This window comes from Ctenopharyngodon idella, chromosome 15 (genome assembly GCF_019924925.1).
Source record: "Ctenopharyngodon idella isolate HZGC_01 chromosome 15, HZGC01, whole genome shotgun sequence".
NCBI lineage: Eukaryota > Metazoa > Chordata > Actinopteri > Cypriniformes > Xenocyprididae > Ctenopharyngodon > Ctenopharyngodon idella.
Genome location: NC_067234.1, coordinates 21201570 through 21220267, shown reverse-complemented (window position 1 = coordinate 21220267; position 18698 = coordinate 21201570). Strand labels below are relative to the sequence as shown.

At 34.7% G+C, this 18698-nt stretch overlaps 1 protein-coding gene and 1 long non-coding RNA gene across 2 annotated transcripts in view; one reads left to right on the top strand and one right to left on the bottom strand.

Annotated features, from left to right (window-relative positions):
- Positions 1 to 441: 441 nt before the first annotated feature.
- On the top strand, positions 442 to 18280 carry tmprss13a (transmembrane serine protease 13a). The gene is made up of 13 exons (XM_051863209.1): positions 442 to 685; positions 4932 to 5112; positions 6402 to 6509; positions 6621 to 6803; positions 8396 to 8519; positions 8990 to 9085; positions 10396 to 10439; positions 10578 to 10740; positions 13373 to 13542; positions 13711 to 13809; positions 15595 to 15737; positions 16841 to 16996; positions 17116 to 18280. Exons 1-13 carry the CDS (start codon positions 668 to 670, stop codon positions 17128 to 17130), a joined length of 1500 nt encoding a protein of 499 aa, XP_051719169.1. The 5' UTR covers positions 442 to 667; the 3' UTR covers positions 17131 to 18280.
- The window catches only part of LOC127495839 (uncharacterized), a 46632-nt gene continuing 46174 nt past the window's right edge, over positions 18241 to 18698 (bottom strand). The window contains exon 3 of the long non-coding RNA XR_007925193.1: positions 18241 to 18326. This is a non-coding gene — a long non-coding RNA (uncharacterized LOC127495839). The remainder of the gene's footprint in view (positions 18327 to 18698) is intronic.

Sequence of the window (18698 nt, the reverse complement as noted above, 5' to 3'; positions counted from 1 at the left end):
TGCTAGCAATGGAGGCCTCACTGAGCCATCGGATTTCATCCAAAATATCTTAATTTGTGTTCCGAAGAAGAACGAAGGTCTTATGGGTGTAGAACAACATAAGGGTGAGTAATTAATGACATTATTTAGATTTTTGGGTGAACTAACCCATTTTTAAATCGCTGATAAATCAAGCAACTTTTAGCTCCAACTAGTCATCTATTTCTATCCAACATAATTTTGTTTTTTTTAATATCTCAAAGCATTAACTTCTACACATGAGGGTGGAGTGAACATATCACCATTAATTTACAATATTCATTAAGCCTGCCAATTGCAGAGCAATGATGCACTTCTATAACTTTCCAACACGGAAGTTATTTTGATGTGAAACTATTTTCAGATCAGTGTTCACAGGTGAGCCTGAGGGGAGGTGAGAGAAGAGATGCAGCTGGGCTCTGGTGTCATGAAACTGGTCGGGCAGGTAGATATGACACTGGCATTCCTCCATTGAGACTACTAAAAGAGGGAGGATAAGAGGGCAGTCCTAACTATGTCTTGAAAAGCAGGTCAGAAATAGAAAAGAGGGTCTTATTTTTCCTTTGGGACTCTAGAGACAGGTTGAAATCCCGCCCATCCAAATACATAGACATTTTGGATCTAACCATAGTTCTCACTCCTGTGCCTAATGGCAGACAATGACACGGTAAGACAGAATCGCTGAGTTTTGGCTGCAGAGTGTATGCTTTTTGATTTATCTTAACTATGTTTTTATGCATGTGTGACAGATGTTAAAGTTCTATTTCGTGTGGTTTATTTCAATGATCTGATTATAAATGCATTTGTATGGGTCTGGCTTTTACGTTGAACGCTCAGACTTAAGCCAGTTCCAGAGGGTATAGGAATTGTTTTTAAACAATGAAATAGAAATGACAAAAAAAAGAGCTGTTAATTGGTTCAAATGATTAAATGTGATTAATCTCATAATTTTTTTATTAAAGCATTAATGCATTACCAATATGTGACACTCCAAAAGACAAAAAAAAGTTGTGGCATTAAGTTTTCCAAGTTTGGGAATCACTAACTAAAAGAAGGCCTGTTTACTGAGCTCTCACATGATCAAAAATTATTTGAATTATTAATGAACTGTATGTACTTTACAGTAAGTTTATGTACTTTACAGTAAGTTTCCATTTGTTAACATTAGTTAACAATAGGATGAACTAACAATGAACAATTGTATCCATTAACGTTATTCAATGGACCTGAGCTAACATGGACTAACAATGAACATATTTTTATTAACTAACATTAATAAAGATTAATAAATTCATCGTTAGTTAATGTTACTTAATGCATTAACTGTTGATAACTAATGCGATCCTTATGTAAAATGTCAGTAAAACTATGATGATGATCTGCTTATATATAATCCTACTCTACAGTTAAAGGTAATGCATTAAACAATAAAGCTAATATTTTATTCACTTTGACAGCTAGTTTGCTGACAATTGCTTTAGTTTAGATAATTGCTGGTCATTCTATTTTGGGTAATGGTAAGAGTTTTGACAAACCAGTTCCTCCACATTGAACTGAAAACATTCTCATTCTCCGTTTCAGCTTTGGTATCAAACACTGAAAAGTGATACTTAAACACATCTCTTTTGTCAAATGCAGGGGCAAACCTTAATTGTTTGAAGGCGTTTAGCATGATATTGGATTACATTTCAGCTGTCTGTATAATCTGAAGAGAAAGGACTTGTTTTAAAACCCACTTAATGCTAAAGAAGAATTTAAAGAGAATCTGGTGTGTTGGTAGTTGTATAACACTCATGTGGGATACAAGTCAGACACAAACCCACTATTCATTCTGGACTGAAACTGGGGTCCTGGGGTCAGTATTGTTCTGGTATTTCAATTTAAAGGGATAGTTCACCCAAAAATGAAAATTCTGTCATTAATTATTCACCCTGTTGTTCCAAACCCATAAGACTTTTGTTCATCTTCGGAACGCAAATGAAATTTTTTTTGATGAAATCTTTCTGACCCTCCATAGACAGTCCACGCAACTGACACTTTGACGCTTCAAAAAGTTCATAAAGAGCTTTACACGATGAACAGACTGAATTTAGGCTTTTATTCACGTATAAACATTCATCAACTCACACGAGTTGTGGTAAACAGAAGCTCAAGCATGTTCGCTTGACATGCGAGAACCAAAGAGGTTCATTCTCGTGTGTTACGCAGCACGTTTGAGCTTCTGTTTATGTTCGATGATCAATGTTTATATGTGAATAAAAGCCTAAATTAAAGGATTAGTTTACTTCAGAATTAAAATTTCCTGATAATTTACTTACCCCCATGTCATCCAAGATATTTATGTCTTTATTTCTTCAGTCAAAATGAAATGAAGGTTTTTGAGGGAAACATTCCAGGATTTTTCTCCATATAGTGGACTTCAACTGGGACAAATGGGTTGAAGGTCCAAATTGCAGTTTCAGTGCAGCTTCAAAGGGCTCTACACAATCCCAGCCGAGGAATAAGGGTCTTATCTAGTGAAACGATCGGTCATTTTGTAAAAAAAATATATACTTTTTAACCACAAACGCTTGTCTTATACTAGCTCTGAAATGTGCCACGCATTAAGAAATCATGTTGGAAAGGTCACCTTTGAAGCTGCACTGAAACTACAATTTGGACCTTCAACCTGTTGGTCCCTGTTGAAGTCCACTATATTGAGAAAAAGCCTGGAATGTTTTCCTCAAAAACCATAATTTCTTTTCGACTAAAGAATGAAACACCTAAACATCTTGAATGGCATAGGGGTGAGTAAATTTAAGTCTGTTCATCAAATAAAGCGATCGTGTCTCTTCAGAAAATTTGGATTAAAGCACTCAATTCATATAGATTAGATTTACAATCTCTTTATGAACTTTTTAAGCATCACAATGTCAGTTGTGTTACTGTCAATGAAGGACAAAAAGCTCTCAGATCTCATAAAAAAGATCTTCATTTGTGTTCCAAAGATGAACAAAAGTCTTACGGGTTTGAAACGACATGAGGGTGAGTAATTAATGACTAACCCTTTTAAGACTCATCATTCTAGACCAGGACAGTTAAATACTACTACAGTTAAGAAACATTGCTGAAATATGTGTAAAACACTCAATATTTGCTTTGTCAGAGAGGTTTGGGATTATAATTATACACTATAAATAAAAACAACAAAATGTGATTTTGGTTACAAATATGACTGGTGGTTGCATGGGTAAGGCACTTGTATTTATTAACCCATTAGGCAGGCAATAAACAAAACTCACCTTCCTGGCTCTGAGCTGTGGTATGCAAAGTATTAGCTAAATGGTGTTGACTCATGTAACACTTGTGGAAAAATTACATGAATACAACGTGAATTTAATACACATTTAAAGCCCAGAATGCATGGCCCACCTGTCTAATCTTGGCAGTGTGTGAAACATGCTCACACTTTTGGTGACATGGTGGGTGTAAACAGACACGTTTATTGTTATTTGGTGTTGCATTGCAAACACTACACACCTACTCACTGGATTGAAGAGGTACAGCTTCTGAAAGCGACAGAAAAAGAGCCATTGAAATGGAAATTAAAGTGAGGTAGACCGTGGCCTTCAAAATTCGTCAGTCACAAAGCATAACTCAGTACTATTTTTCAAAGCATGTGGTTCAACTGCATAGTTTCCAAAGGTGTGTTGCAATAGGCTATTAATAACTATAATGGATAATGTACAGTCAAGCTGGTCATTATCACAAAATAAACCCCAACAGGGTGATCAAGACCGTGACGTGGATTAGATGAAAACTGCCATAGTGAATATCAATACAATATCAATACTGTGGCTGGTTGCATAAACTGCTTTTAGACTAGTAGTTAGTCATCTTTTTTTTTTTCTTCTTCAAGACTTTTAAAGACTTTAATGAAGTCACATAAGATAGATAAAATAAATACTTCCTGTAGAGAAATCCATCCATTCAGAAGAAGAAAGACTGTATTCTTTTCAACACTTTTGTGCTAACAAGGAAGCAATCCATTTGATTCTTGTGACGATATACTGTCTAGGTTACAAATCAACATGAAGACATCAACACTTTGGCAGAGGCAATCTGCCTACCTTTCTTCAAGACAAAGTCTTTCCCAGAAGACAGTGCCTGTTACAGAAAACCCTGGTTGCATCTGTTCAGTCTTATCATGGATGATAATGGATTGGGAAGTTTTGGTTAAGCATCAAATATTGAACAGATTGTCAATATAGAAGGCTATGTTGGAGTATGCAGTCAGTGCAAACACATAGCCTCAGTGATCAGGTTTGATCCCAATTTAGTGACCAAAGAATCAAATTACACTCTCTGTTTCAGTCTTTACCACATAAAATAACTCTTAAACAAATGTAGCAAACAACAACGATCCAATCAATTCTTGATGGACAAAACAGAGTCCCGCAGCTCCCACCCTACATTTTTTAAAAATTAAAGAACATAGTAAACAAAATTACATAAAAACAGGCACCAAAGTCAGCAACTCCAAAAATAGTTTTAAAAAAATAAGTCAATTTTGTTTTCTTGTTCGAGAAGCCATTTTATTTGGCTGTACGTCATGGTAGGGAAGAAAAAAACTTCCATTCCATGACGACTTTAAAAGTTTAAGAGTAAAAAAAAACTAGATATGCAAGTATATCGACATATTTGTTATGGCATTTAACTAGAATGCAGAACTCAATCCTGTTGGGTAGTAAAGGCATTTCAATTATTTAGGACAAGGCACACAAACAAGTTCTACTAAGATCATTGTGTGGCATCTTTTGTATGTTAAAATGATTTTCCATGAACTTGTCACCAACCATAATAGAGCTGATGAAAAAAGAGCAAGAGTTCATTATCATTTATATAAGCTTTTTCTTTTACTTTTTCTTTTGTAGAAGGACCCTCCTCCACCATACTACTCTGTGGCAGTGGACCCACAGACCCCTCCTATGACCTACGAGGAGGTGATTTATGAGGACAAATATGGGGTCACACAGAAAACTGTGCCATACTATGTTCAGAAGGATCCGGCTCAAGTACAGGTAGCAGCCGTCATCGTCACACAGCGAGTTGTCCGTAAGTACAGTCACTCTGATTTGGTGCTTCCCAGAAAAAAAAGCTTTCTACATAATATGCTCTTGCTAAATTAAGCTAATATCTGAAAGCTGTTTTTACAAATTTATCATAATCAAAACTGAGAGGGCAATTCTTATGGAAGCTTGTTTCCGCCATGAATTGTTAGTTTACATCTTGCAATTCGGACTTTTTTTCTCAGAATTGCGTGATAAAGTTGTATTTGTAAAAAGAAATTTACAAACAAATTACAAACTATACAACAAATACTATAGAGATGCAAATTAAATAAACTTGTTTTTCAGATACAGTAGGTTTATTTACCATGTATACATTTATTTAACATATTTTGTTGTTTTATTAACATTAATGACAAATATTTAATTAGTCTACGGTCCCTTTAAGACCGAATCCATGGATACTGACACATATCCTGTTTTCACCAAAATGTTTACGTCCACTTAAGCCATAACCGACTGTATTTACGTGAGCTACTCCACACATGGACATTTTGACAACTATGTGTGCATTTGACCATTCAGGCGCGAGGAGAACTGATCGCACGCTGTCTGAGAGAACTGGGATCGCGCGCAAGAAAGAGAGAGCGCGTGCGATAGAGAGAGCGCGTGCGATAGAGAGAGCGCTTCTGGTCTGTGTCATTCAGCGCGATTCCGCCTTTCCCGCCTTCACTAATCGATAACGAATTGTGATTGAAAGCATGCAGTTCGCAATGTGTGGGTTGTCATAATTAATTTTGAAGTCTATTTCCACACCTCTGAGGCTGACATTGTTTATGCTGCTGCCGCCAGTGTCTCTGTGCATGGAAAATTCTGTCAGTTACGTGAGTCATCTGTCTTTGGTATCGGGTGTATTTTTACGTGTACGAGTACAAGCACATGAGCTTGGTATCGGTATCGGTGCATCCCTAATGAGGACAATTGCAAAGACAGGCAAGTAGTTGAAATTGTCTGTTCAAGCCCAATTAGGTGGCAAAAAGATCTCAGTTCAGTATTCACGCGCTCTATGAGCAGCGGCATCATGTGTTCGCGTCTCTAACACAGCGTTCAGAATCCATCTCTCAGACATATAATCCTAAATCAGTTCTCCTCTGCCATCATGCAGCGTTGAGTTCCCTCCAAAAGGAACGCCTCAGGGATCCGTATGTATTATTATACATGTATTATTGAATAAATTAACAGTCCTTCACTCGCCATTTATAGTGCTATATACTTTTGATAACAAATGTGGGACATTAGTTTAGTTGGATTGCTGATTTGTGCTTGTTCCTTCAGCTCCTCCAAAAAGTCCGGAGTCTTGTGGACGGAGTGCCAAGTGTTGGGGTGGATGGGTAGGTGTGCTGTTGCTGTTGGCTCTCATTGGACTGGCCATCTGGCTTGGAGGTAAGGGAGGGGATGTATCTGTAATGACAGGACACACCATTTATGCTTACCTTGTACCTAAACCTCTCACCTCGATTTTTCTCTTTACCGCTCTCTCACTTATGGGGATAGTGCATTATGGATCCAGGTCAAATTCCGGCCATTACGAGAGCGATTGCAAGGGAAAAGATTGCGAGCAACAAGACAGCCACGAGAAGCATGACGACATGAAGGAGTCTGACACCTGCTCCAACTCCTCTGTGCAATGTGACGGCATCCAAAACTGCCAACAGGCCAGCGATGAGACAAACTGCGGTGAGCACAATTTCTACAGCAAAGCGGCTGACTATCAGATGTAACTGATTCATGTAGGACACAATATAAAGAGATTATTAGTTGAGTGTTTCGGATAATGCTTTGTTGAAAACCACAAGGCTGACATGTCTTGATAAGGGAGCTAGATTTACAAGAAAACCACACTGGTCTGCAATAAAACATTTACAGTACACAGTAAGGCCTCTATTTATTGTGTTATGAAAAAAAAAGGTTGTTAAAAACTTTACTACATGGCAAGTTGCACTGCAAACAGCAAATATAGCCTATATAAACCTCCTTTAAAACAACACCTGATCAATTTTATCTACAAAACAAAACAGTTACATCTGATAAAACATTTGCTTTTCTTACCAGATTAGTGTTGTTTTTAAAGTTAGATTTATGCCAGTGCGGGGAAAGTAAAATTAAAGGGATAGTTCACTCAAAAATTTAAATTCTCTCATTTTCTCATGTTGTTCCTTCTTGTGCTGAACATAAAAGAAGATATTTTGAAGAATGTTGGTAACCAAACAGTTTCTGGTCACCATTGACTTCCATAGTATTTTTACTATAATATGGTGGTCAATGGGGACCAGCAACTGTTTTGGTTAACAACATTCTTCAAAATATCTTCTTTTATCTTCAACAGAAGAAAGAACTTCATGCAGGTTTGGAACAACATGAGGGTAAATGATGACAGAATTTTTATTTTTGGGTGAACTAACCCTTTAACTAAATTAAGAAAGTGCTGTTATTGTTCACTAAAACTATTAAAACTAATTTTAGGTCATTAAAATAAAATATAAATATTAGATTGAAACCCTAAACGTAAAAAAAAAAAAAAAAAAAAAAGGAAAAATAAAGTTCCTTGGCAAATTTTCTCAAAAAAAAAAAAAAATGAAATACTAAAATTACTAAAACTAAAATTTAAATTAAATATGTATATACTGTACAGTCAAACCAAAATTTATTCAGACACCTTGAACATTTCATTCATTAATACAGTTTATTCACTATAGTTTAAAAAAAATATATAAAGTATGACAAGATCTCAGAGTTAAATTGTGTCAGAAACAATTAATCTTAATTATGTCAGATAACACTTAAGCAAAACATGGTCAGGTCAAAGTGTCTGAATAATTTTTGGTTCCAAATTTTTATCAATTTTACTGGTAGTCCACTGTATGAAGAATTTTTGGGTATAATATGTCACAGTTTACTTTATTTTGCTATCCTCACTTACATAAATGAACTATAGTGTCCTGCACCCACTAGTAAAAATATATCAAAAATATCAAAAATGTCTGAATCATTTTTGGTTTGACTGTATGACAAAAACACATAACAAAATTACTAAAACTTTCACTAAAAAGAAAACTGAAAATAATAATAATAAAAAAAACTTAAAATAAAAGCTAATTCAGAATTTTAATAAATATTGTAATATATGATAATAATAAAATAACACTATTCAATATATATTACAGAAAACAAGTCTTAATATCTTGCAATATCTCAAGTATTAAAGTTGTTTTAATGATTTTCTTATATGTTTACTGTTAATGTCATTGTTTTCTTTCCAATGTTCTCAGTGAGATTTGGTGAAGGTGGAGTGTTGCAGGTCAGAACTCAGGATGGACCATTTCTTCCCGTGTGTTATCAGGGCATGGATAAGAGTTATGCTGACCAGATCTGTGAACAACTGGGCTTTAGAGGGTAAACATTCATCCATCACTAACAAGAGTAGTTCTTAAAATTCAGTCATCATTTACCAGCCCTCATGTCGGTCCAAACCCATGTGACTTTCTTTCTTTAGTAGAACACAATATGAAATATTTTGAAGAATGTTCATGCAGCTCTTGGTCAGCAGTGACTAGGGTCCATCAACCTTCATAGAGCACCAAAAGCAACATAAAAGTAGTCCATATGATGTGTACATTTATCAAAATATTGTATTCTGTGTTCCATGATAAAAAGAAAGTCATACAGGTTTGGAACAACATAATGGGTGAATAAATTATGACCTATTTTTAATTTTTGGGTTAACGTTCACCTTAAGTAAAATCAGTATGGTATATGTACCATTAATGCATCTAAACTCAATGGTCCAGATATAACCAAATATGAATCTTGTTCAAACAAGGACTATATTAATATAGCTGATGTTGTGTGTTTCTTTCCCTTAGGTCTTATGCATCAAGTCCAGTGGATAGCAAGATGTCCGTAGCCCTTACTGTAGAACCTAGATCAGACAAACTTATACAGGGTCTGGTCAATGTCAGGTAAGACCAGATCAAATCAAAAGCAGATTGTAGAACAGCATCCCAGCTAACAAAAATATGTTCTAAAAACATTTTTCTAATGTTCACATTAAGTTATGAAAACTATTTCTGTTCAAAACATGCAGTTTTTTTTTTTTTTTTAATTCTTGGTTATAGGAATGTTAAGGGAACGTTGTAACATTCTTCAAACATGGGAACATCTTAATGTTCTCAAAACTTTCTGAAACGAGTAATAACATTTAAAAAATGTTAGTCGAACATAACTAAAATGCAAAAAAAAGTTCCAAGAAAGATGCATACATAATATTTTTGTGCTAAAGTTTTGAGAACATTATTAAAGACCAAATAACTGAACAAAAGCCATATATATATTTTTCAGTCATGCGACTGGCGCATAGTATTTAGCTCACTTCTTAAAAAAGAGATCAAATTCAGTATACAGATAATTGATGATGAATACTTGATTCAGGCAAGCAGATGAGCCCAGAACGCATTTATGCGTTCAGCGTATGAATGCAACACTTTAAACGGTTAAACGTGTTGTTGGTTTTCTATGAAAAAAATGCTTAAGAAACTGCGTGTTGGGTTTATATTCTGTTTTCATCTGCTTGCCTGTACATGGTATGCATAATCAATGTTAACCCAAAAATGAAAATTCTGTCATTAGTTACTCACCCTCATGTCGTTCCACACCCATAAGACCTTCGTTCATCTTCAGAACACAAATTATGATATTTTTGAATGCAGTGTTTTGAAATCGCCCATCACTAGATATTGTTGAATAAAGTCATTATTTAGTTTTTTTTGGTGCACAAAATATGGTGCTTTCTGGACATTTGAAAGTGTTAATTATCTTGCTGGCAATGAAGGCCTCACTGAGCCATCGGATTTTATAAAAAATATCTTAATTTGTGTTCCAAAGATGATCGAAGGTCTTATGGGTGTGGAACGACATGAGGGTCAGTAATTAATGATTTTCATTTTTGGGTGAACTAACCCTTTAATATCACTGTCTTACAATATTAGTACTTATTACAAACCTGGTAAAAATGACTGGGCAATGGAGGAAAGCCTTTTTTCGCCCTCCAACTGGGCGTTCCTATAAGGGTGTGACGTCATATGAAAACTATGAATTAACATTACTGGAATAATGTTTGATCATAAATTTGCGAGAACCTTTCCAGAATTTTCTCCAAAGATCTGAGAATATTCCCTGTTAGCTGGGATAGGACCTTTTGTGTTGTCAGGGTAATAATTCCCTCGATAGTACATACAGTAATGTTTGTTTTTCATGATTTTTGTTTGTTTAGCACTGGCTGTTTGAATGAGAAAACAGTCTCACTTGAATGCACAGGTAAGAATAAAGTCAAAGTCCTTCAGTCAAATTTGATCTCAGTTTACATCAAATTACTGTGACGCATAACTGAATTCTCTGAATTCTCATTCTTACACTGAACTGTGAAATTAATTGTTTTTTGTTTTTTTCTTTCAGACTGTGGCAAGCAGCAAAGTGCCTCCAGGATCATAGGGGGCACCGCCTCTCAGCTTGGCCAGTGGCCTTGGCAGGTTAGCCTGCATTTCAATAGAGGCCATGTTTGTGGTGGATCACTCATCTCTCCGGACTTTGTTGTGTCAGCTGCCCATTGCTTCCAAAGGTTGGTTATTAGGCAGGGATTGACAAACTAGGTCAATTAGAAGCAATAAAATATCATTCTCCTTTTCTGTATAATACACACACAAGTTTTACATTTATTAAATAAATTAAAAATGAACCTACATTATAAAACTGACCCTAGATCAGTTAAAAAGCATTAAGGCCGTTCACACCAAGAACGATAACTATAGACCAATTTGGAGCAGACGTCACAGTTGCGTCACTTTCAGCTGCGCAAGCATAGTGGTGGCAGAAAAATAGCGGTAACAAGTGGAGAAAAATGGGCAAAATCCACAGAATAAGAGAAAAAAATGTTCTCTTATTTCTCTTACAATTTTGTTGTGCCTTTGGACAGTCTTCATTTTTATACAACCTGAGTTCTGGAAATGTTGGGACGTTTTTTAAATTTGAATAAAATGAAAACTAAAAGACTTTCAAATCACATGAGCCAATATTTTATTCACAATAGAACATAGATAACATAACAAATGTTTAAACTGAGAAAATTTACACTTTTAACCACGAAATGAGCTCATTTTAAATTTGATGCCTGCTATAGGTCTCAAAATAGTTGGGACGGGGGCATGTTTACCATGGTTTAGCATCTCCTACACCAGGGCACCGTGATTTCCAACAAGAATGTAAAATTTGGACTCGTTTGACCATAGAACACTTTTCCACTTTGAAACAGTCCATTTTAAATGAGCCTTGGCCCACAGGACACGACGGCGCTTCTGGACCATGTTCACATATGGCTTCCTTCATGATAGAGCTTTAGTTGGTATCTGCAGATGGCACAGCGGATTGTGTTTACTGACAGTGGTTTCCGGAAGTATTCCTGGGTCCATTTAGTAATGTCATTGACACAATCATGCCGATTAGAGATCTAGTGTTGTCTGAAGGCCCGAAGACCATGGGCATCCAATAAAGGTCTTCGGCCTTGCCCCTTACACACAGAGATTTCTCAAGTTTCTCTGAATCTTTTGATGATGTTATGCACTGTAGATGATGAGATTTGCAAATCCTTTTCAATTTGACGTTGAGGAACATTGTTTTTAAAGTATTCCACAATCTTTTTACGCACTCTTTCACAGATTGGAGAGCCTCTGCCCATCTTAACTTCTGAGAGACTCTGCCTCTCTAAGACATCGCTTTTATAGCTAATCATGTTACAGACCTGATATCAATTAACTTAATTAGTTGCTAGATGTTCTCCCAGCTTAATCTTTTCAAAATGTCTTGCTTTTTTAGCCATTTTTTGCCCCCCTTGCCAACTCTTTTGAGACCTGTAGCAGGCATCAAATTTGAAATGAGCTCATTTAGTGGATAAAAGTGTAAAATTTCTCAGTTTAAACATTTGTAATGTTATCTATGTTCTATTGTGAATAAAATATTAGCTCATGTGATATGAAAGTCTTTTAGTTTTCATTTTATTCAAATTTAAAAAATGTCCCAACATTTCCGGGTTGTAGAATACCATCAATGAAGATGCCCTTTGAAGCTAAATGCAGACGTTTATGTTGCAAGTCATAGACTGGACTGATGAAACCTGCAATGATTAGGCTACTATTAAAGCATGAATTTGATGTAAACAGTAAGTCTATATAAAATTCACATATGCAGTTCATAGGGGACATGCATACATAGCAGTTACAGCATGAAATAATAAACCTATAACATTTTACATAGATAACTTTTAAACATAGCCTATAACATTTTTATCTCACTACTTTTTTTCTTGCATTTGTGTGTTTATATCTCCAGTTCGGACTTTATAACTCGTAATTGTGAGTTTATGTCACAATTCTGAGAAAAAAAAGACAGAATAAGGAGTATATCTCACAATTCTGTTTTTCCTTCTAAGAAATGTGAGATATAAACTCAGATTTGCAAGGAAAAGTCAGAATTGTGAGATATAAACTCAAAATTAACCTTTTTTATTCTTTTATTCCGTGGCTTCCATAGACTGCTACTGCAGAACTGTCATTTTCTGCCACCAGGTAGGCTCTGTCCACAAAAAACATCATTGCTGTTTGCAAACACAAAATAGGTCTATAAAGTTAACTATAATGGTGGACGATATAATTCTGTTTATTCTAAACACGTGCTGCAGTTTTCCGATTAGCTGTCATTGTTTTTATCATTCATCAGCTGGAAAAAAATCATTCTGAAAGTGATTCTCTGTGCTGTTATCAATATTTAGATATATTTAGGACGATTTTAGAATTACACCTTTATTGTTATCATTATAATTATCATGCATGGTGTGAACGGGCCTTTAGTCACTCATTCATGGTTCACCAAATCAACACCATCTAGTGACGAACCCTCCAAGGTCAAGAACAGTATGACGTAACAAAGCCTTATTGGCTGAAATCGTGTGAGTTTGATACAAGTTTCGAACCACTGATTCAAAACAAAAGATTCACAAATGTTTCAAAGCTAAATGCAATGTTGCTAATGCTAATTTTCTACCAGTTAAGCTACAAAAACTAACAAGTTAATTAGCAAATGATTATTATTTATAGCTGCTTTAAGTTTTAGCGAGTATTCAGACATTCTTTTAATCAATTTATGTCATTACAACATTGCTGAAACATGTGAACATAATATTCATTTTGTCTTGATCACAGCTCAATGGCGAATTCTGGAAATTGGCGTGTTTATTTTGGAAATATTTCCCAGAATACCTTTCAGATCCCCTACTATGTGAAGAAGATCATGGTAAATGAGAAGTACAACAGTGTCAGCAATGATTTTGACGTCGCCTTACTGAAACTCGCCAGTCCTGTGACTTTCTCCAGTGAGTTGGATTCACCTAATGGAGTGAAAATTAAAATGTTTGCACTGCTTTTTCTACATACAGAGAAACCATTTAGTTACCCTTAAAGAACCATAAATATAATCTCTATGACTCATGCTCTGTATTTTGAATATTCTACAATAGCTTGACATTCTCTTTCACATACAGGTACCATACAGCCAGTTTGCCTTCCTACATTTGACCAGACCTTTTCTGATGGATTAGAGTGCCGGACATCTGGCTTTGGGACAACACAACAGGGAGCAGGTACAGAGAGAGAAAAATGAGAATGAATGAAAATGGTAGAAGGAAAGAAATATGTATTTGTATTTGAAATACATTTATTTTATTCTAAGTATACTACAAATACATTTACACATTTATGTGCTTAATACAAATACCCTGCAATTGTATTTTTGGTATACTAAACTGGTATACTTAAAGTCTGCTAAATTGGAACAGCTAATTTTGTACTAAATGTACTTTAGTTATCCAGAAGTAGTGCTGAGGTCCAACTAAAGATATACTTTAAGGATTAGTTCACTTTCAAATGAAAATTACCAAAAGCTTTACTCACCCTCAAGCCATAAAAAAAATCCATATTTACCAAGTTATGAAGTAAAATATCTAGCTTCCACCAGACCACCTTCCGTATTCAAATTACGGAAAAAAACGGAACTGGCATTGCGTCAATTCCATAAGTTGAATAGGGAAGGCGTAGGATGTACAGCGTAAGCATCTTGAAGAATATGGAAGGCGGTTTTGAGGGAAGCTAGATATTTTACTTCATAACTTGTTAAATATGGATATAACTGTATTTTAAATAGATTTTGGTATAGGGTTTTTTTTACTAGGGATGGGACAAAGAGTAACAACATGTATTATTAATAGAGATGCACTGATATATCAGCCAATAATCGGTATCGGCTGATAAAAGCAAATTTTCACACTATCGGCTATCGGGCGATAGTTTAAAAACAGCCGATAGTCAGGACTGATATATCCTGTCAATCAAAAGAGGGCAGGAAAATGCACAACATTTGGGCTTTGTGTAAAGAAAATGCTAAGAAACCAGTTTGATGTTCAATATTAATAGTAATTATATGAATTAATACCATTCAGAAAGTTAAGAAATATTAATTTAATGTTGATATTAATTTGTTTATAACTGATACCAGTTACTCTGAAACAAGTTGATGAAATTATTGGTATCGTTATTGGTATCGGCAGATATCACTCTGAATAATCGGCTATCAGTATTGGTGGAGAAATTTAGTATCGGTGCATCACTAATTATTAATTATTTACAAAACAGAACAATGTTATAGAGAAGGTAAACATACAACATTTTGTGGGTGAATCTCACAAATCTGGTCAAAAAAAAAAGAGAGAGAGAGAGAGTTAAATAAGACATTGCATTTTGCATGAAATAAATTAAACCTATTTTTTAAGATTTTTAAGATATTTTTTTGCATGTGACTTATCCTGAAATTAGTCTCAACACAAAAAAAATATGATGTATTATTTCAGTTGTAAAGTTCTGTATGTATACAACATGATAGTGTTTGTTGTGTTGCCTTCAATTATTGCTGATTTTGTTATAAAACTTGTGTCCAGATAGGATCATTTAAATATTTTAATTTAAATTATAACAATCATCATTGAGAATAAAGAGAATTACTAATAAATTAAAAAGAAAACATCTGAAGACATTACAATAATTAAAAATTGGGGTAGGAAATTTAAACAGAAATCTTTTAATAGGCTTTATTTTCTTCATGCAAAAATACAATATAGTTATATAAAATAATAATTATGAAAAGATTAATACTTTTTAAAATAATAATCATAAATAATATTAATTTATTAGGTGAAATGTAACCTATCCATACTATTTACGCTATTCACCCTAGTTCAGTTTGCGAACTGCTGATTTGAGCTTGGCCATTTGTCCACGTCGCAGCACACAGCACGTCACAGTGTGTGTTGTCTTCTTTTAATCTTTTTAGCCGACCTGGACTTTTAACTGTGAGTGTTTCCTTTATTCCACAGACCATGCCTCTACAAGCCTCATGGATGTGGCAGTGAATGTCATTGACACACGAGTGTGTAACAGCAGTCAGGTGTACCGTGGGGCCATCACTAAGAATATGATGTGTGCCGGCGATATGAATGGAGGCCGGGACTCCTGTCAGGTAAATCTACCACTGTGTCCATAATACTAGACCACCGAGTGACCGCAGGCAACTATATTATTCACTGGCCAAGTCTTGCCCAGTGTTTCTTTGTCTCATGACATTGATTTATTCTGGTGTTTAGGCAAATGCTGTATGTTGCTGTTCACAGTGGTGTAAATATGTTTTATTCAACCAAACATTTATGCAAACATGATGACATTTGCTTTAGGAACTACTTTATATAAAAATTATAATAGGTCTTTGACATGACACACATAAAATAATAAATGCAATCTTTTCTTATTTTATCTTATTTCTTAGAAATAATATTTTATCATGTGGTGCAACCAACAAAATCATATGGTGCAACTAAGGTACATAAGAAAAAAAAAAAACATAAAATGAATTTTATTATCAGAAGGATCCCTGCTGACTGTCAAAGTCTTTTAAAACATCAGATAATTTGACCTTTTTATAAGAAGGCAAGGTTGCAAAATGTCATGTGGTGCGACACCTCCAACTATATATTTATGAAATAATTTATTTGTAAAAAAAGAAAAAAATATTAAAACGTTTAGTGCTGTCAATCGATTATTTTTTTTCCAAATTAATCAAATTTTCCTGTAATTAATTGTGATTTAATCTCACCTAACATTGAAAAAAAAATTACGCATTTTTATTACATATTTTAAGATATTTTAAATATTTATTTAATGTCATCTTTTTTTCTAATTACTATGAATGAAGGCCAGTATCACCAATACCAATACTGCTACTGATGTCTCTATTAAATTGATGTTCAAAGTCATTTTCTAAAAAAATATTTAATTTATTTTATCAGATTTTTTTGTTACATCTGAAATTGGTTGATTTTCATGTGTTTTAATGCATTATACTTTCTAAAGTGTGTTCAATGAATAGATCAGTATTATAATGTATTATAACTGTGGTTACAATTATTCACGAAACCATACAATGCATTATAAGGTGCATAATTAAAGCATTAAAAAATATTTTTATAATGCATTATATGTAAATCTTTTAAGTAGGTGTTACTGTTGTTTGTTCACAATGATCTGAAGTTCCATTCTCTTCATCTCTGTCCTTGTCGTTGGTCCCAGGGGGATAGTGGAGGTCCACTGGTGTGCAAGGGAAATAATGAACGCTGGTATCTGGCTGGAATTACAAGTTGGGGAGCAGGTTGTGGACAGAGACAAAAACCAGGAGTATATAGCAGAGTGACCAGCCTTCTGCCCTGGATCTACAGCAAGATGCAGGTAAGCTGGACAACATGAGTCCATGTAGTTCATAATATTGTTCTTTTAACGCCTATAGGTACCATATACTCAGTGCTTTCTCCTAACATGTCTATATATTGTGTCATCTTAAATATTAGCAAGAGAAGCCCTGATGACTTTCTTCTGTATGGTGTGTCCATTCCTGAGAATTTGAACAACGACAATGGACACAGGACAAAAGATGAAGGACAGAGTAATGCACTTTGACATGGGACAATGTTGCAATATTGTAGCCACAATTGGACAAAGAAAAACACTATTGATTCCACGTTCTCCTACAAGAAACTAATAATACAACTCAACCTGGGAAAGCAGAGCTGCAGGCGTTGAGGCCCATGCAGTGCTTGTTGCTATGCTTTCCTCATTCTTTTCTTTGCATTTACACTGTAAGTTCACAGCACACTGCTGAATCTGAGCCTTTGTTGCCTCTTTAACTCTGTATCCTTGCACTGATTCTACAGAAATATTGGGAGTGTTCTGCAAATATATATTTATTAACCAAAAGGGTGTTAAAATGTGATTATATTGTTTTATCCTGTGTGAAGGGTCCGTCCTTTTTCTCTATGATTTATATTGTTTCTTTATAAATCATGCCAAAAGCATATACAGTTAGAGCTTTATTCTTCAAGCGTGACACAGTTAAAAGAGTGCTATAAGGTCTAAGTAGATCAACATTTATGGATAGTTCACCCAAAAATGAAAATTCCATCATCATTTGCACCCTCATGTTGTTTCTTTCTTCTGTTGAACACGGCTGGCCATTGACTTCCATAGTAGGAAAAATAAAATATATGGAAGTCTACTGTCAACTGTTTGATTACCAACATTCTTCAAAATTTCTTTTGTGTTCAACAGAAGAAAGAAATTCATACACGTTTGGAACAACTTGAGTAAATGATGACAGAATTGTCATTTTTGGGTGAACTATCCCTTTAACATTTGCCAACCATTTTAGGATATGCTAAATGACTTATAGAGTAACATCCAGTGGAGCAAACTACTCCACTTTTTTGTCAAATTTAGCTGTTTTGAATTGAAACTATAACATTTAAGTGATTCATAATTCAAGACAAGTCTTGTCTCGATTCAAAATTCGAGACAAGAAACCTTACCGTGGTTTTCAGCACATTAAGCATAAGATTACAACTGAATGTGTGTACATTATGAATGGATTTAATGAACCCTTGAAATACCTTTTTCAATACCTTTTTTGTAGCCAAGATGTGTCTGACTTTCAAAAATAAATCCACGTTGAGAGGACAATGTTATTGCAGAATCCATTTTCTTCCTGATGTTTCTCCTAAAACACCTTATTTTAAAAAAAAAAAAAGGAAAAAAAGTTAATATACTGTATACAGTATTTCCAAAACAGGTATGAACTAAATGTGGATAGCATAACTAAGATGTTTTGGTCTTGGAAGAATTTAATGATAATGTTTGCCTTCATACACTCTTAAAAATAAAGGTTCCAAAATGGAGTTTTCACAGCATTGCCATAGAAGAACCATTTTGGGTTCCACAGAACCATTCACTGTTCTTAAAAGAACATGTTTTCTTAATGTGAATAAAATTGCAACAATTGAAGGGTTCTATGAATGGTAAATGTTCTTCATGGTTTAAATAAACGAGCTTGATTTTTAAGAGTGTACTGAAATATCTGACTTTTGATTGTCTTTGGTAT